We start from the raw sequence: 18,911 nt of genomic DNA on the forward strand, positions 1-18,911 counted from the left end.
TTAGTTCCTCCCATCAAAGCCAGTCCCAGTTAAACCAGTCTGAAGTTTAGTTCCTACCATCAAAGTCAGTCCCAGTTAAACCAGTCTGAAGTTTAGTTCCTACCATCAAAGCCAGTCCCAGTTAAACCAGTCTGAAGTTTAGTTCCTCCCATCAAAGCCAGTCCCAGTTAAACCAGTCTGAAGTTTAGTTCCTCCCATCAAAGTCAGTCCCAGTTAAACCAGTCTGAAGTTTAGTTCCTACCATCAAAGCCAGTCCCAGTTAAACCAGTCTGAAGTTTAGTTCCTCCCATCAAAGCCAGTCCCAGTTAAACCAGTCTGAAGTTTAGTTCCTCCCATCAAAGTCAGTCCCAGTTAAACCAGTCTGAAGTTTAGTTCCTACCATCAAAGCCAGTCCCAGTTAAACCAGTCTGAAGTTAGACCTGGAAACAGAACGTTCTAGATCAGGGTTCCTCGGTCCGGTCCTTCCAGAGTCCAGCAGGTTTTCCTGCTCCAACACACATAAATCAGCTTTACTGGATCCAGCAGATAAGTCGACTCGGCACGAAGACTTATCAGGGTGAATCAAGCGTGTTGGAGCAGGAAACATTGAAAATCTGACGGATTCTGGTAAGACTGAACTAGAGCTGCACAATTCATCATTAAAGAGTCGCGATCTCCATTCATACTCGAATACGATCTCATTTTCAAATGACGACGATTAAAAAAAAACAAAAAAAAACACGAATGTGCCGCGTTTCGAACTGGGACATCACCTGCATCAAATCAAGCGCTCCCTCTTTCTCCCTCAACAAATGACAACGGCGGATCCTTACACCACGTGACGCAGATACCAGCTGGTAGGAAAAAATTTGGCAACTTTCTCGTTATATCTGGCGATTTTCCAAACCCCCTTGGCAACTTTTTTTGTTAAAAGCAACTAGCGACAGATCTAGCGACTTTTACTGGAGTTACTGGAGACGTTTCTGGTGTCTTGGCGACTGACTTGAATGTAATGTAATGGACGTTGTAGGAGAGAGGAATAATGTGGGAGAAACAAAAGGTGAGTCAAAACCACCTTAAATATGTTCATACATATTTGAACATATACAGTGACGATTGGGTTTTTTTAAAGTTGTTTTTATTTTGCCATTGTTCCATTGTGTTTTTAAAGGCTATCACTTCAAACAAGCAGATGTTGAATCCCTTTAGACCCACATTGCATAAATCACTTTTGTCCTCTATTGTTAAATGTTAGAATATCAAATTTAACCAAAGGACTGCAGTGTGAAGTTTCTAGCTTCATGTCTAACCCTCCTGTTTATATTTTAAGAAACACACCTACCTCTCATCACTTTATGCACTGAAAAATATTACTATTAAAATTATGCAAAGGTTGTGTGTGTAAGAGAAGACAAGACATTTATTGTTTTTATGTTCAGTGTCAGCCGTGCAAAGTGTGCCGGTGAAACATGTAACAAATATTTATCTTGGAAAAAAATCGCAAGAGAATCGTGATCTCAATTCTAAGCAAAAAAAAATCGTGATTCTCATTCTATCCAGAATCGTGCAGCCTTAGAATGAACTGAGTAGCCCTGATCTGGATGATGATGATGATGGTGTTTCATTACAGAAGCGGCTGTGTTTGGAGGCGGAGCTTCACGTGTCTGAGTGCCCAATGGAAACCTCCCGTACTGTGACCAATCAGCAGCTGGAGCCGCAGGTCAGTGCAGGTTGCCACGACAACAGGCTGTAACATTGGGTTTAGGGTTGTCACTCTGAGGGGGTTTCCCCGTGTCGCTCTGAGGGATTCCCCGTGTCGCTCCGAGGGATTCCCCATGTCGCTCCGAGGGACTCCCCGTGTCGCTCCGAGGGATTCCCCGTGTCGCTCCGAGGGACTCCCGGTGTTGCTCTGAGGGATTCCCCATGTCGCTCCAAGGGGGTTTCCCCGTGTCCTCCAAGGGGGTTTCCCCGTGTCGCTCCAAGGGGGTTTCCCCGTGTTGCTCCGAGGGACTCCCCGCGTCGCTCCAAGGGGGATTCCCCGCATTGCTCCGAGGGACTCCCCGTGTCGCTCCGAGGGATTCCCTGTGTCGCTCCGAGGGTTTCCCCGTGTCGCTCCGAGGGATTCCCTGTGTCGCTCCGAGGGACACCCCGTGTCGCTCCGAGGGACTCCCCGTGTCGCTCCGAGGGGAGGGACTCCCCGCATCGCTCGAGGGATTCCCCGCATTGCTCCGAGGGACTCCCGGTGTCGCTCCGAGGGTTTCCCCGTGTCGCTCCGAGGGGAGGGACTCCCCGCATCGCTCGAGGGATTCCCCGCATTGCTCCGAGGGACTCCCCGTGTCGCTCCGAGGGTTTCCCCGTGTCGCTCCGAGGGTTTCCCCGTGTCGCTCCAAGGGATTCCCCGTGTCGCTCCGAGGGACACCCCGTGTCGCTCCGAGGGACACCCCGTGTCGCTCCAAGGGACCCCCGTGTCGCTCCGAGGGGAGGGACTCCCCGCATCGCTCGAGGGATTCCCCGTGTCGCTCCGAGGGACACCCCGTGTCGCTCCGAGGGTTTCCCCGTGTCGCTCCGAGGGACTCCCCGTGTCGCTCCGAGGGGAGGGACTCCCCGCATCGCTCGAGGGATTCCCCGTGTCGCTCCGAGGGACACCCCGTGTCGCTCCAAGGGACCCCCGTGTCGCTCCGAGGGGAGGGACTCCCCGCATCGCTCGAGGGATTCCCCGCATTGCTCCGAGGGACTCCCCGTGTCGCTCCGAGGGACTCCCCGCGTCGCTCCGAGGGGAGGGACTCCCCGCGTCGCTCCGAGGGACTCCCGGTGTCGCTCCGAGGGGAGGGACTCCCGGTGTCGCTCCGAGGGGAGGGACTCCCCGCGTCGCTCCGAGGGGAGGGACTCCCCGCGTCGCTCCGAGGGGAGGGACTCCCCGCATCGCTCGCTCGAGGGATTCCCCGCATCGCTCCGAGGGATTCCCCGCGTCGCTCCAAGGGACTCCCCGTGTCGCTCTGAGAAAAGCTGCCAGTGAGGAAGAAGATCCGCCGTCAGAAAGCTTCTAAACCCAGATGATGGTTCCACTCCACCAGTTCGGGTTTTCTTGAGGCTGCTCTCGGCTCGGTATGACGTCAAACAGTTTGTGCAGCTGTAAAAAAAACATTATTTTTTGATCTCTGTAAAAACCTTCAGGTTCACGGTCAGCTCATGTGTTTATGTTGCTATGGAAACGGCTGTCTGTGCAGGTGGTTTCGGTTCAACCCAGGCCTCCTGTGCTGCGCTGCCCACGGTGTCTCGGAGGAGAACCAGTAAGATGCTCACTGACTGGCTGTTCTTGGTGAGATGCATTCTTGGAGTCATTGTTGGTTTTAATGTGTTCTATCTGATCATGTCAGGGTCACATCAACCACATCATGGGTCACTGAGACCCCGCCTCCAGGTCCCAACTCCGCCTCCATGACCTGACTCCGCCTTCAGACAACGCCCCCAAGTCCTGACTCCGCCTCCAGGTCCTGACTCCGCCTCCATAGTCCATCTCCAGGTCCCGACCCCGCCCCCAGCTCCCAACCCAGACTCGTGGTCCCGACCCCGCCCCCAGGTCCTGACTCCGGCTCAAGACCACGCCCCCCGGGGTCCTGACCCCGCCTCCATGGCCTGACTGAACCGTCCAGCACTACATCTCTCACCCATCCAGTCGGTTTCTGCTGCATGATGTCATCGCTCGTTCATTCTTCCTCGCTCTGTTGTCATGGTGACGACAGCGATAGAACCCTTCAGTCTACCTGTTTGATGCATTCAGGGACATTCGGTTGTGTCACAGAATTGAACAGCTGGGTTGGTGTCCCTGAACGCACCACCAGGTGATGGTCGGAGAGAAAATGTACTGTAAGACCCGCCCTACTCTCCTTCTCGTCACCTGATTGGTTCACCTGTTTGGAAGTTTTAAATCAGGTGATCAATAATCGATTGACAGCATGTGGGCGTTTAAACCCACCGTCTGTCCTCAGGATTCACCCTCAGAAGGAAGTTTCTTCTGTGGTGATACATATGTTAAAAGGGACATGTGAAAACAGATTAACGAGGCATTAAATTCACTTAATTCAGAAAAGATAAAAACTTTTCTATTTTTCTATTTTTATGTGGCAGAATTTATATTTTTACTTAGATTGAATGTGAAACAGCTGTTCTTTTGATGACATCATTTCCTGCTCCAGAGCTGACCAATCAGAGGTCAGCATTTGTACTGTACACTGATTTAAAAATAAAATATCTGAAAACTGATCAAGTTTGAGTTTTTCTGCCGCGCTGCATTCGCTTACATCAGGACATCTGAGCGTCAGAGAACAAACCAATCAGGTGGCGACTCGTTAAGATTTTATTTAAACCAAAAGCATCAAAGAAATAAAAGAAAACTAAATAAATGAAGAGGCTCCTCCCCCTCCGCTCTCAGTCATCTGGACAGGTGGCTTTGGCTTTCTTAGCTGCAGGAGCTTCACCTGCAAGGTGAGCACAGAGGGCGGGGTTTAGACTCAGCTCTGCTCTGATTGGCTGGTGGATTTCTAGGTTGTAGCAAAAGGAAACCAACCATCTGGGCTGGGCTGCGGCGCCGGCTGGTTCTTTACAGTGTAGACCACGCCGCTCACCGTCTTCCTGGTTTCTGCAAACACATACACCCTGCTGTAAACACACAACTGCATCTGCACCAGAACCGGGTCAGAACTCACCTTCATACACCAGAACCGTGTCAGAACGTACCTGCATGCATCAGAACTGCCCTGCAGGCGGAGGAAACGGCTTCTTTGGCGTCAGAGTCAGACAAACCAAACAGCAAACCTCTGAGGACCAACATCAGGAACACAACACATTCTGACTACTACAGGGTCTCCTAGGCCGGAATCCATGGGTCCCCCACACAGACAGATGTATTGATCAGTGATTAAAGGATACAGGTTGATGACATCATACGGTCCTCGGAGCTCTAGAGTCTGAAACACAAACATGACAGAGATCTATGGTGGCCCTGAAGGTCCAAAACTGTAGATTAATAGTTAAACCCCGGAACATTGATCCCTGATCAGTGATTGATGGATCTCTGACCTTTTCTGCTGCGCTACAGAGGATGACGTTCTGAAAGAAAAAGACATGTTTCAGCTCACGCTGTGATGTCACTGTGATGTCAGTGAAGCGGGCCAATCACAGGGCAGGATGCATACAGACCTTTCCTTTGCAGCTCTCCATCAGACTGACGGCGTTGGCGATGGTGTAGCGTCTCATGGTGGCGTCTCTAATGGCAGCAGAGTATGACACCTCAAAGACAACACCTCTGTCCACAGCCTGGACACACACACACCTTGTCTCTTTATCTCCATGGAAACAGAGTTTCTGAAACTTGTCCCAACATGAATCCAGAACCAGTCGATACAGTTCTGTCCAAACACTCACAGACAAGCTTCAGAAACAGTCGATCATGAACCAGGAAGACTTTCCAGGAACAGTTGCTAAATTTATTGATACATTCCTTTTATGGAAATTTGGCCTCATAATCTGACAGCTGAGGCTGAAAACATCACGTCTCCATGGAAACGTCACGTCTCCATGGAAACGTCACGTCTCCGTGGAAACGTCACGTCTGCGTGGAAACGTCACATCTGCGTGGAAACGTCACGTCTCCGTGGAAACGTCACGTCTCCGTGGAAACATCACGTCTCCGTGGAAACATCACTTCTTTAGATTCTCCATGTTTCTGGAGTTTTACTCGGTAAACGTTCAGCAGGATCAAGACTAAAAGTTTTTTACCCCGTTGATCGGCGCTCTTTTGAAGAAGAAGGGAAGTTTCTCTGTCACTGAGATGCAGATTATGTCGATGTCATACAGCATGCAGGCCGCCTGAACACACACACACACACACACAGGTCTGTGGTCAATGTCTGCACAGTACGGTGGCTCTGCAGGACAAACAACTAAACAAACTGTTTCTTTTCTGGTGTTTACAGTTTGTTTGTCGTGTCCTTCAGGGCTGACCAAAAATTCCAGCAGCCAGTGAATGCCTCATCACTCTGCTGTAAAGCTGTGATGGATAGAGTGTCAGTGAAGCTCACATGGAAGAGTTTCTCTGTGGTCGGCTGCATGGCAAGGAGGTCGAAGCGACGATACTCTGGTGCGTTCGGCCTCTAAAAAAAACACACACACACACACAGTTAATGATGTTGACGCCGCCACATACTGCCCTCCAGCTGATCAATACTCACAAAGTGACTGGAGTCTGACATCACCACCGTCAGCCTGTTCAGCACTCTGATTGGTCGAGAGCGACCCTGCACCACCGGCAGCTGACCAATCAGCTCATCGATCGGTGTTGGAGTGGGAACTTCCTGCAGAGAGGTTATCAATCAGTGATTAGAACCAACCATCTGATCAATGAGGAAAAATTATCAATAATTTGCTTTTGCCTGCTGTTCCTGAACGCAGCGCAGCAGGCGACCTCACCTGTTTCTTCCTGGTTGTCGGTTCGAACACATAGTTGATGGCGACAGTAGAGAAACCCACTGCAGGAAGCACACACACACACACACACACACACACACACACACACACACACACGTTACATGCAACCTGTTGAGAAGCTCCGCCTCCTATCTGACATCAGCTGGTCACATGACCAAACCCATCCATTTCTTCTTCAGGCTCCCAGAACCATCGAAATGATTCATGCAGTACCAGTCAAAAGTTTGGACACACTTTCCCAATAACTCCGATGTGAAAGTGTGTCCAAACTTTCAACTGCTAGTGTATGTCTAACTTCGAAGGACCACTAAACTTTCCTGGTGCTTCTAAAGGCTCCCAATACTCCTCAACGTTCCCAGTACTCCTCAATGCTCCCAGTACTCCTAAACATTCCCAGTACTCCTCAACGCTCCCAGTACTCCTCAACGTTCCCAGTACTCCTCAACGTTCCCAGTACTCCTAAATGTTCCCAGTACTCAACGTTTCCAGTACTCCTCAACGCTCCCAGTACCCCTAAATGTTCCCAGTACTCCTCAACGTTCCCAGTACTCCTCAACGTTCCCAGTACTCCTAAATGTTCCCAGTACTCAACGTTTCCAGTACTCCTCAACGCTCCCAGTACCCCTAAATGTTCCCAGTACTCCTCAACGCTCCCAGTACCCCTAAATGTTCCCAGTACTCCTCAACGTTCCCAGTACTCCTCAATGCTCCCAGTACTCCTAAACATTCCCAGTACTCCTCAACGCTCCCAGTACTCAACGCTCCCAGTACTCCTCAACGTTCCCAGTACTCCTCAACGTTCCCAGTACTCCTAAATGTTCCCAGTACTCAACGTTTCCAGTACTCCTCAACGCTCCCAGTACCCCTAAATGTTCCCAGTACTCCTCAACGCTCCCAGTACTCCTCAACGTTCCCAGTACTCCTAAATGTTCCCAGTACTCAACGTTTCCAGTACTCCTCAACGCTCCCAGTACCCCTAAATGTTCCCAGTACTCCTCAATGCTCCCAGTACTCCTAAACATTCCCAGTACTCCTCAACGCTCCCAGTACTCAACGCTCCCAGTACTCCTCAACGTTCCCAGTACTCCTCAACGTTCCCAGTACTCCTAAATGTTCCCAGTACTCAACGTTTCCAGTACTCCTCAACGCTCCCAGTACCCCTAAACATTCCCAGTACTCCTCAACGCTCCCAGTACTCAACGCTCCCAGTACTCCTCAACGTTCCCAGTACTCCTCAACGTTCCCAGTACTCCTAAATGTTCCCAGTACTCAACGTTTCCAGTACTCCTCAACGCTCCCAGTACCCCTAAATGTTCCCAGTACTCCTCAACGTTCCCAGTACTCCTAAATGTTCCCAGTCCTGGAGACCACATGTTGATTGACGTAAATCCATACTGCCTGTCTGGGACGTGATGACGTCACTGACTGACGTAAATCCATACTGCCTGTCTGAGACATGATGACGTCACTGACTGACGTAAATCCATACTGCCTGTCTGAGGCATGATGACGTCACTGACTGACGTAACATCTGGAATACAACAAACCCATTCCGACTTGTAACACCTGACCCATCACCAGGTGATGGTTCCGGCCCAGCAGACCCACAACGCCGTCCCCTCCCGGTTCTACCGGTTCCGACGCGCGCGCGCGCGCGGACTCACGGTGGGCAGCGGTCTCCACGAGCTTCTGCAGTTCGTTTCTGTTCGGTGAGAACATCACGTTTAGGTCCATGAACACCGACATGTTTCTGCTGTATACACGAGGACAAGCCGAAAGGGCTGATGGGATTTAGAGTCCTCTGATTTGCTGGAGTCACGCTGTTGCATTCAGGGTTCCTCGGAAAGAAGAGTTTCACCTTCCAGTCACGTCATAAAATCTCCAACTTCCGGTTAGTTCTTTTATTAATGGGGCAGAACCCATAGACATCATATATATGATGTAGTACATAGACATCATATATATGATGCCACGATCATATATATGATGTCTATGGTTAATCCAATCTATGAAAACCAGTCGTTCCGGATGTTACTGGAAGGGGGCGGAGTCAGACACTCTGTTGACAGAAGAAGAAGAAGAAGCCGCAGCAGCAGCAGCAGAAGAAGAAGAAGGTCAGAGCTCCTCGTCAAGCCGAACAGTAATTCCTGCTACATGACACGCATGCACGCGCGTATACACACAGCTCTCTGAGCGGATCTGATCCAGTTTCAACGGTTCCGACCCGGTTCGGTCCTGTTTGACGTGTTTACACATGTAAACAACACATGTAATCAATATGAAACGCAGGTTTCCATGTTTACTGACAGAGTTTCCCCTTCATCCAAGCCGCCCAGAACTGCATCAGAACCGGACCTTTGATGTGTTTCCAGGTTCTCCTGATCTGGGTCCTCCTGACCCAGCAGAACCTCCAGAGTCCGGTTCAGGATGGCAGCCGTGTTGAGAACCCTGGGGATCCTTCTCTCCACCAATCACAGAGCTCCGACCCGCTGTTGCTCAGGCTTTGTGTCCAGAATGAGGTTCAGAAGCTCACAGATGATTGGTTGATTGATTAGTTGGTTGGTTGGTCGATCGATTTGATTGATTGACTGACTGACTGATTGGTTGGTTGGTTGGTTGACTGGTTTATTGATTGATTGATTGACTGACTGGTTGGTTGGTTGGTTGACTGGTTTATTGATTGATTGATTGACTGACTGGTTGGTTGGTTGGTTGACTGGTTTATTGATTGATTGACTGATTGGTTGGTTGGTTGCTCGATCGATTGATTGGTTTATTGATTGATTGATTGACTGACTGCTTGTGGCAAACAGGCTGCTGAACAGGCTGAAGGAGGACAATGAGTCCTGCGCCGCCGCCCTGCAGACCGGTCTCTTCTTCCTCTTCCACCGCCTGAGTCCTCTGCTGCATCGCGTCCACGCCGGGACCTTCAGACCGGTCCTGCTCTCCTGCTCAGGTACAGGAACTCAGAACCAAGACCAGAACCGCTGATTCTGACCCACCTCAGTACCTGGCTTTATGTTCTAACGGCCATGTTGGGTCCTTGTTCCAGACCTGCAGTCGGTCCTGCAGAGGTCTGGTTCTGACGGGTCCCTGCTGAAGGAGTCGGTTCTGATTGGCTGTTCTGAACAGAACCAGGCCCAGTTTTGCCTGGATGTCGGTAAGATCCGGTGAAACAGGCAACTATGTGCTGAGCAGTCTGAGCGGGCTCTGGAGGTTCTGGTCTGTGTTCAGGGGACCTGGACCAGCTGGTGGTCGCAGAGGCGTGTCGGGGGGCCTTCGTGGACCTGAGGAAAGCCTTCTTCCTCCTTCCAGCGGCGGACTCGCCTCTGGTCGCCAAGGTGGGTTACAGAGTCCGTGTATCTGGTCCTTCATGCTGCTGCAGAACTCTGCGTGACATGATCTGTGTTCTGGTTCTGGTACCGGTGCGTCCTGTAGGCTCAGGCTCTGCTGCGCTGGCATCAAACCAACGGGTTCTGCAGTGCCACGGGCCAGCCGACTGTCCGGAACCAGGCTGGCAGCCACAGAGTCTGCAGCACCAACAAGTCCATCATCCATTACCCAAAGGTAAGAACCCACCAGGAACCGGGTCAGACCCTCGGTCCGGTCTGGGGCTCGGTCCGACGGTTCAGAGGAGGAGCCGCATCAACAGTTACTGAAGAAAAGACGACTCACTGAAAAGGAAACTGGATGATCCACTGGTGTCTGCAGGATCAGAGGAAAACTGGGACGGTTTCTAGTCCACCTCCTGGATTCAGTCCACTTGGATCCGGACTGAGACCGGCTTTTGTAGGGGGGCCGAGTTCGGATCTTCCATCCAAATCTAAGTTCACGTGTTCATCCCAAATGACACAAGTTTCTCAGGACCAGGACTGGAATCTGACAGACCTGGAGCCTCGTTTATCAAACTGTGCGCAGCAACGCTGACTACAGGCGGCGTACGGACGGAAAACAGGCAATGCGGCGCAAAGAAACGTCACGATTTACAAAGCAGCACGTCCCACGCCTGTTCCGCTTCATGAATCAGGATCAACAGTAAATGTTGCGCATGTGAGGGAACATCTGGCCACGCCCACATATTGGCCATAAAAGGTCAGGTGAACACCCTGATAATATTAATCCATCTCATTTCCATGACGGTTCTGCAGGAAAAAAGCAGAAAAGAGGAATAAATGACACCTAAATGAGACGTCTCTGACTCCAGTTTATTTACTGGGAACATACTGGTGTTCCTGTGTGTCCCAGCTGGGTTGCAGCGCTGCAGATGTGGTCGGAGAGGGGGGGCAGTGGTTCCACCTTGTGTCCTAGCTGCGGTGTCCTCGCAGAGGAACCAATAACTGCCATGAAGGAGGAGGTGCAGGAGATGGAGAGAAATAAACACCACCCTGACAGAAACCACTGGTTGTCTCCTAACTGGTTGCTTCATACTGTTTTTTTCGTGACTGGTTGTCTGTTTCCGCCCCGCTGCAGATGTCTCCGGTGGTCATCGCCCTGCTGTCGGACGGGAAGCGCTGTCTTCTGGGCCGCCAGGCCTCCTTCCCTCCGGGCCTCTACAGCGCTCTGGCCGGTTTCTGCGACATGGGTCAGAACCACCTGCAGGCTCTTCTGAGTCCGGCCTCATGTTCTGTGTTGCATCACTGACTGGTTCTGTTCTGGTTCTGTTGTATGACTGGGTCTGGCTGTGGTTCTGGTCCCAGGTGAGACTCTAGAGGAGGCTCTGTGCAGGGAGGTGGCGGAGGAGGTGGGTCTGGAGGTCCGGAGCGTCTCGTACAGCTCCTCGCAGCACTGGCCGTTCCCTCACAGCTCCTTCATGGTGGGCTGCCATGCCACTGTTAGCCCCGCCCACACTCAGGTGACCCAATCAGCACGAGGTTTTCAGACTCGGAACAGAACCAGAACCTGGGTCATGTGACTTCCTGTGTGTTCCAGCTGGACGTGGACCGCTCGGAGCTGGAGGACGCTCGTTGGTTCAGTCTGGAGGAGATCAGCTCCGCCCTCCAGGTGAAGACTCCGCCCAGGAAAGGTGACCCCCCCACCGTCTGGCTGCCCCCCCGACACGCCTTGGCTAACCAACTGATCACGGAGTGGTGGGACCGCCAGCGACGCAGCGAGGCCTTGCCGTGAAGACCAAACACATTCAGAAGTAGCCCCGCCCCCTCTTCTGGCCACGCCCCTCTGACATGTATGACACATCACATGACAACGGGGCTTAGGGTGGGCTGGGTCCACATGTGCCTTCCATGTCTTCCTGATTGTTTTAAAACTCACCTCGTCCCTCCTGGACTCGTCTTCATCGCCTTCTCTGATTGGTCCCATAGCTGACAGAACCAGTCCAGGTGGTTCTAATCCGTTCTGACGGAGGAACCGTCTCAGGTGGACCTCCAGAGTCCTGCTAGATGGTTCTACTGGGAGCGGACGGCACCTCATGGGGTGTTGGTTCTGATCCGGCAAACAATAACTACATTTCCGTTCTGTTTTTGTCTCCATGGGTTTTTTTAAAGGTTTTAACAGCAGCTGGAAACAAACAAGAGATTCTGATGTCAAACACACACATCAAAACACACAAAAGAAACTCATTTAAAAGAACCAGGAAAGGACTTTCTGTGTTCAGAGTTAAGAACCGGAACGGAGAAGCTGCAGAGTCCTGGGGATCGAGGTTTTCCTCCTGCTCCTCTGCATCATGCAGCTGGGTGTCCTGAGAGGCGGGCTGCTCAGAGTCAGGATGCAGAATGTGGGAAAGGTTCTGTAAAGTCCAGTTTGCTGTTTTTGTTGTTTGTAGATCATAGAGGACATGCAGCCTCGCAGCTCTGCCAGGAGATGGAGATGGAGGAGCATCAGCCTGTCTTCTGTCCTCCTGATGAGACAAAAAGCTTTTATATGTTCCTTTCTAAACATAAAACCAGTCATTTATAATCACTGAAATGAGTTTCATTCATTCATTCATTCGTTATCCTAACTGCTTAATCCAGTTCAGCGTCGCGGGGAAGCTGGAGCCTATCCCAGCAGGCTTTGGGTGAAAGGCAGGGTACACCCTGGACTGCTTGCCAGTCCATCGCAGGGCTGAAATGAGTTTTAATTATAAATAAACACTTAAATCTGAAAATCAAGGAAGTTAAATAAAACTGAGTTTACAGTTCCTCTGCCGTGTTCGTGTCATTTTTTAATTCAGTACAACTATTTCAGCAGATGTTTGATAGTTTATTCTTTATTTAAATGATCTGTTGACAATCAGACTGGTTTCATCAAAGTCTGATATGGATCAGATTTACTGCAACAATATAGAAATTCTCATGATCAGTCCATCTTAAAACTAAACTAACAAGAACAATTTTTATTAATATTTTTATGATTAAAATCCAGGTTAATATATAAAAAGCACTTTTTACGCGTAAAACTACAGGAAACTCTCAAAAACAGTTCTTACAGAAAGCGGAACCATCTTCCACCGGAAGTTGTGAATCCGGTCGGACCCCTGCAGGCGGACCTGCGGTGTGTCCGTGTCCATAGACATCATATGTCCGTGTCTGGGCGACTCTGCGGGACTTGTCATCATTAAAGGAGCCTCCGGCCGCAGCTGCAGTCCTGCGGGGATCCGCCGATGCTCCGCGGGGCCCACAGCCGGTGATTCGGCGGCCGCTGTGCCCGAAGGATGAGCTTCTCCACGGCTCTGCACACGCAGCTGGCAGCCGTCATGGAGTCTCTGGTCCACGCTTCGGTGGCGGAGCTGAAGAAGCTGGTGGAGGACAGCCGAGGTCTCTGGACCGGAGACGCCCGAGAGGAGGCGCCTCAGCCGGCCACAAGACACACGGGGAGCCTGGACACGATGGTGAGCAGCGGGGAGGGAGACCGGAGGTGTCCGGGGTGTTTCAGCACGGAAGTCAACAAGCTCTGAGGCTACTCAGAAACCCTGGTTAACTGACTCTTGAACTGGTTAACTGACTCTTGAACTGGTTAACTGACTCAGAAACCCTGGTTAACTGACTCTTGAACTGGTTAACTGACTCTTGAACTGGTTAACTGACTCAGAAACCCTGGTTAACTGACTCTTGAACTGGTTAACTGACTCTTGAACTGGTTAACTGACTCAGAAACCCTGGTTAACTGACTCTTGAACTGGTTAACTGACTCAGAAACCCTGGTTAACTGACTCAGAAACCCTGGTTAACTGACTCAGAAACCCTGGTTAACTGACTCAGAAACCCTGGTTAACTGACTCTTGAACTGGTTAACTGACTCAGAAACCCTGGTTAACTGACTCAGAAACCCTGGTTAACTGACTCTTGAACTGGTTAACTCACTCAGAAACCCTGGTTAACTGATTCTTAAACAGGATAACTGGGTCTTGAGCTGGTTAACTTACTCAAATTACTTAACTAACTGTGAAACTGGTTAACTGACTCTGAAACCCTGGTTTACTGATTCTTAAACAGGTTAACTTACTCTTAAACTCACTCAAACTACTTAACTAACTGTGAAACTGGTGAAGTGACCCAACTGGTGAGTGCTGGTAAGCAGAGAGAAGCATCGTGGAAGGAAACTTCTCGTGTCCACAGAGACGATATTTAACTTTATTTAAACTGTGGGATGAAATATCAATTCAAGAATAAAATCTTCGTTTCGTTTCAGCTGAAGGGAACGTACACGCAGGAAAGTGAACGTCAGAGGGAATAAATCTGTTAGTAAGGTGATGTGTTGTACTGGACCCTGACTGGACATCTTTTACTTCACACCAGCTGATAAATGAAACATTCCGTGTTTATTTCTACATGTTGAACTACAACAGCTGCAGTTTTAACCCCTTCAGTACCTCACAGACCAGGTTTCCAGGCCTGTCTCACACAGGTCTAACTGAGACTCCAACCACAGTAGAAAACCTCATGTTGGATGTCGTCAGCACTCAACTGGTTGATTAAAATCTACTGGAGCAGAATGATGTTCTTCATGGCGGGGGGGAGGAAGAGGATGGTGAGGAGGCGATGCTGCTGGGATCCAGACCGACAGATTTCTACCATCACACACACTTATGAAATGATGATTTCAGACGTGTGTGATTACTCCAGATACCGTCGTCCTTCTCATGTTCAGAAACATCTCTTTACGTAAATACTTAAAATACAGCTTCTAAATCTCTGGAGTGGCGTTGCTACGGGCAACCCATGTCTGACAGCGGCTTCAGGTGGGAGGAGATGGGAAGAAACTCAGGGTTTCTCTGTGGTGAACCAGCCAGGAGTTTACTTCATAGCTTGTTACCGTGGTAACAGCCTCTCTTACAGGAGCAAGCGTGTGTCTGTGGTTCTGTCCGAGTCAGGCGTCCAAAACTCACCATGAAGATGTGATGCGAGCATGTTGATCTGCTGCAGGACGGAACCAGACTGAACACACGGACGCTGGCTTGTTTGTGTGCTTGGAACACCTGTCTGTCCTCCCCCCGTCTGACCTCCCCCCGTCTGACCTCCCCCCGTCTGTCCTCCCCCCCGTCTGACCTCCCCCCCGTCTGACCTCCCCCCCGTCTGACCTCCCCCCGTCTGACCTCCCCCCGTCTGTCCTCCCCCGTCTGACCTCCCCCCGTCTGACCTCCCCCCCGTCTGCCCTCCCCCCCGTCTGCCCTCCCCCCCGTCTGCCCTCCCCCCCGTCTGACCTCCCCCCCGTCTGTCCTCCCCCCGTCTGACCTCCCCCCGTCTGACCTCCCCCCGTCTGACCTCCCCCCCGTCTGCCCTCCCCCCCGTCTGCCCTCCCCCCCGTCTGCCCTCCCCCCGTCTGACCTCCCCCCGTCTGACCTCCCCCCGTCTGACCTCCCCCGTCTGTCCTCCCCCCGTCTGTCCTCCCCCCGTCTGTCCTCCCCCGTCTGACCTCCCCCCGTCTGTCCTCCCCCCGTCTGTCCTCCCCCCGTCTGACCTCCCCCCCGTCTGACCTCCCCCCCGTCTGACCTCCCCCCCGTCTGACCTCCCCCCGTCTGACCTCCCCCCGTCTGTCCTCCCCCCGTCTGTTCCTCCCCCCGTCTGACCTCCCCCCGTCTGTTCCTCCCCCCGTCTGTCCTCCCCCCGTCTGTCCTCCCCCCGTCTGACCTCCCCCCCGTCTGACCTCCCCCCGTCTGACCTCCCCCCCGTCTGTCCTCCCCCCGTCTGTCCTCCCCCCGTCTGACCTCCCCCCCGTCTGACCTCCCCCCCGTCTGACCTCCCCCCCGTCTGACCTCCCCCCCGTCTGACCTCCCCCCGTCTGACCTCCCCCCGTCCGACCTCCCCCCGTCTGTCCTCCCCCCGTCTGTTCCTCCCCCCGTCTGACCTCCCCCCCGTCTGTCCTCCCCTCTCAGGTGCAGTTTGCTGTTGTCATGGAGACACTGGGGAACGAGGCTCTGGGGAAGATCCTGAACATTGTGGATGAGGTCCGTCTGCAGGTGGAGAGGACCAGCAGGAAGTCTCAGACCAGAGTTCTGAATATCCTGAATAAAACACACGTAGGTACGTAGCAGGCCCCGCCCCCAACAGCCTCACACACCCATCTGGCGGCCTGAGATGATGATGTCATTAACTGATGTGCTCATAGCAGAACTGGAACATTCCTATGGAGTCCGACATCAGAGCTCCCCGCCGGACCAAGCCTGTCGGGTGAGACTGTGTGTGTGTGTGTGTGTGTGTGTGTGTGTGTGTGTGTGTGTGTGTGTGTGTGTGTGTGTGTGTGTGTGTGTGTGTGTTGCATTCATTGACTCCTGCTGTGTTGCTGCAGACCAAAGCGGAGGAGGATACGGTGGAGGTCCCGTTCGTCCCAGCAGTCACGGTTAAAGATGAACATGGAAACGTGGACCTGGGCGCCATTGCAGAGAGTAAGACACTCAGAGAGGGGCGTGGTCGCAGTTCGTGGGCGGGGCCAGATGATCAAACTCCAGCCTGGTGTTTCTGCTCCTGAATCCTCACCTGAAGTCCAGGATCCTCATGTGTTCACCCGCTCATGTCCAGTTCAGTGTCTTTAGACTGAGGATAAAGTGCAGTTTATCTTCTCCTTCTCCTGAGATGTGATGTTCCATTTTTATAATGTAGTTTCCAGACAAGTCCAGGGTTCTGATGGAGGACCTGGTAGCAGTCTGGGTAGAGGACCCGGTAGCGGTCCGGGTAGAGGTCCCGGTAGAGGTCCCGGTAGAGGTACGGGTAGCGGTCCGGGTAGAGGACCCAGTAGAGGTCCGGGTAGAGGACCCGGTAGAGGACCCGGTAGAGGACCCGGTAGAGGACCCGGTAGAGGTCCGGGTAGAGGACCCGGTAGAGGTCCGGGTAGCGGTCCGGGTAGAGGACCCGGTAGAGGTCCCGGTAGAGGACCCGGTAGAGGACCCGGTAGAGGACCCGGTAGCGGTCCGGGTAGAGGTCCCGGTAGAGGTCCCGGTAGAGGTCCCGGTAGAGGTCCCGGTAGAGGACCCGGTAGAGGACCCGGTAGAGGTCCGGGTAGAGGACCCGGTAGAGGTCCGGGTAGAGGACCCGGTAGAGGACCCGGTAGAGGTCCTGAAGTCCATCAGTTAATGAACAGGATTTATTTACTCTGCACAGCGTAGGAGATGAATTTACTTGTTATTGTTTTGTATAAAAGTGAATTCACCTGAAAGACCTGGAGGGAGACTTGATCTGGTTTTACACTTTTTGGTCAGAATCCTACCATGAACATCTGGAACTGCTCCACATGTAGATATTTAGTCACGCTCGGAACCGAGCCAGAGGTTCTGGTCCAGTTTTCCATCATGTGTTTTGATCCGGTCTCGTTCTCTTTATTTCCTCATCCGGACTTTTCCATGTTTTTCTAGGAGCTCGTGTTGAAGCCGCTCCACCACCGTTGGACCTGCAGCAGATCCCGCCGGGAGCATCTGGGGCGCCCGCTTACGAGCTGCCTGGTTCTGGTGTTCGGCCACCTGGTTGTTCTGGTTCTGGCCCGCCGGATGCCGTCTGGAAGCCTTTCTGCTGTTCCGTCTGCGGGAAGTCCTTCTCATCTCAAGGCAACCTGACCTCCCACCACCTCGTGCACAGCGGCGCAAAGCCGTTCTCTTGTGCCGTGTGCGGCCGATCCTTCCGCCAGCGGCAGAGCATGCACAGCCACATGCGCACGCACACCGGCGAGTGCCCGTTCGAGTGTGCGCAGTGCGGGAAGCGCTTCTCCAAACAAGCGCAGCTGAAGACTCACTCGGTGGTCCACACCGGGGAAAAGCCGTTTGGCTGCGACATCTGCGGCCGCCACTTCAGCCTGCTGCAGAACCTGCACCGCCATGCCATCACACACAGCGGCGACAAGATGTTCGTCTGCTCAGAGTGCGGGAAGGGCTTCACACGCGCCGTGACGCTCCGGACGCACCAACTCATCCACACCGGACAGAAACCGTTTGAGTGCGACCAGTGCCCCAAGACCTTCCGGCATGCCGTCAACCTGCGCAACCACCTACGCGTCCACAGTGGTGCGCGGCCTTTTGGCTGTGACCTCTGCGGCAAGACGTTCCGGCAGGCGGTCAACCTGAAGATTCACCGGCGCATCCACACCGGTGAGCGGCCCTTCAGCTGCGGTGACTGCGGGAAGGCGTTCAGCCAGCAGAGCAGCCTTATGTCGCACCGTCGCACGCACTCGGGCGACAAGCCCTTCCAGTGCGCCTCCTGCGACAAGAAGTTCAACAACGCCAACAGCCTGAAGCTGCATGTGCGCGTTCACACCGGCGAGAAGCCGTATGCCTGCGACATGTGCGGGAAGACCTTCAGCCAGGGAAGCCACCTGAGGACACACAAGAGGCACGTCCACGCTGGCGGGAAGCAGTTCATCTGCGACCGCTGCGGGAAGCGCTATGCCGACCAGCGCAATCTCAAGCTACACAAGTGCGGCTACGCATGACCGTGGCATCCTGCACAACACAAAGCCCCTCCCACCTGGTGGTGGGCGTTTCAGGTTAATCAGACAAAAAGTGCATCTGCTGACCAATCGGGGCTCATACATCCTGGAAGGGGCGGGGCCTCTGCTTCAGGCGTTTGCCCTCTTTATGTTTACACACTACAGTTCCTGTGAGTCCAGCATCCGTTGCCATAGAAATACCTCCAACAACAGCAGTGACATCAGAGTCTCTGATTGGTTGAAGCAGACATTTAAGTTATTGATTGATGTTTCCTGTAAATGTTTCTAATTTTCTAGAGGAAATTTTTCATGTTGGGAAATAAAAACTTGTGACAGATCTGTCTTTAGTGAAGTGCCAGGATGTTCCTCCATCAGATGCATCTGCATCAAACTGGTCGTCAGAAACTGGCTAACTTAGTCTGCGTTAACTTGGTGATGATGTGGGCCTGCTAACGGTCGGACAGACTTCAGCCACCACAACCCTGAACTGGGAGTATAGAAAACTAAAACATGTCTTAAGAAATTTCCATGGGTGCGAATGCGGCAGCCATTTTACAACACTGGAACCGTAACACTGAAGAAAGCCAAAACAACAAAGG

General features: G+C 52.4%; 3 protein-coding genes across 7 annotated transcripts; 2 read left to right on the forward strand and 1 right to left on the reverse strand.

Moving 5' to 3' along the window:
* Nucleotides 1–4,318: 4,318 nt before the first annotated feature.
* Nucleotides 4,319–8,241, reverse strand: rpp30 (ribonuclease P/MRP 30 subunit). Its single transcript, XM_079260474.1, has 11 exons — nt 8,130–8,241; nt 6,448–6,506; nt 6,210–6,332; nt 6,060–6,131; nt 5,758–5,847; nt 5,179–5,295; nt 5,059–5,088; nt 4,909–4,946; nt 4,717–4,796; nt 4,547–4,618; nt 4,319–4,457 (listed from the first exon to the last, which is right to left on the reverse strand). The coding sequence occupies exons 1-11, from the start codon at nt 8,209–8,211 to the stop codon at nt 4,408–4,410; spliced, it is 813 nt and encodes a 270-aa protein (XP_079116600.1). The 5' UTR covers nt 8,212–8,241; the 3' UTR covers nt 4,319–4,407.
* A 177-nt stretch (nt 8,242–8,418) lies between these two features.
* Nucleotides 8,419–12,595, forward strand: nudt13 (nudix (nucleoside diphosphate linked moiety X)-type motif 13). 4 transcript variants are annotated; one of them, XM_079260335.1, is made up of 9 exons: nt 8,419–8,605; nt 8,794–8,984; nt 9,279–9,421; nt 9,518–9,625; nt 9,700–9,806; nt 9,904–10,032; nt 10,936–11,047; nt 11,163–11,317; nt 11,395–12,595. In XM_079260335.1, the coding sequence occupies exons 2-9, from the start codon at nt 8,893–8,895 to the stop codon at nt 11,587–11,589; spliced, it is 1,041 nt and encodes a 346-aa protein (XP_079116461.1). In that variant the 5' UTR covers nt 8,419–8,605; nt 8,794–8,892; the 3' UTR covers nt 11,590–12,595. The 4 variants fall into 4 exon arrangements, with proteins under 4 accessions (XP_079116461.1, XP_079116458.1, XP_079116459.1 ...); XM_079260332.1 differs by having other exon boundaries at nt 8,838–8,984; XM_079260333.1 differs by having other exon boundaries at nt 8,419–8,579; nt 8,838–8,984.
* A 400-nt stretch (nt 12,596–12,995) lies between these two features.
* LOC306771938 (uncharacterized protein) lies at nt 12,996–18,511 on the forward strand. Of its 2 annotated transcripts, none has more exons than XM_079261274.1 (5): nt 12,996–13,291; nt 15,776–15,923; nt 16,009–16,070; nt 16,189–16,285; nt 17,249–18,511. In XM_079261274.1, the coding sequence occupies exons 1-5, from the start codon at nt 13,115–13,117 to the stop codon at nt 18,313–18,315; spliced, it is 1,551 nt and encodes a 516-aa protein (XP_079117400.1). In that variant the 5' UTR covers nt 12,996–13,114; the 3' UTR covers nt 18,316–18,511. The 2 variants fall into 2 exon arrangements, with proteins under 2 accessions (XP_079117400.1, XP_079117401.1); XM_079261275.1 differs by having other exon boundaries at nt 16,012–16,070.
* Nucleotides 18,512–18,911: the final 400 nt, after the last annotated feature.

Source organism: Telmatherina bonti (genome assembly GCF_933228915.1).
Source record: "Telmatherina bonti genome assembly, chromosome: 21".
Taxonomy (NCBI): domain Eukaryota; kingdom Metazoa; phylum Chordata; class Actinopteri; order Atheriniformes; family Telmatherinidae; genus Telmatherina; species Telmatherina bonti.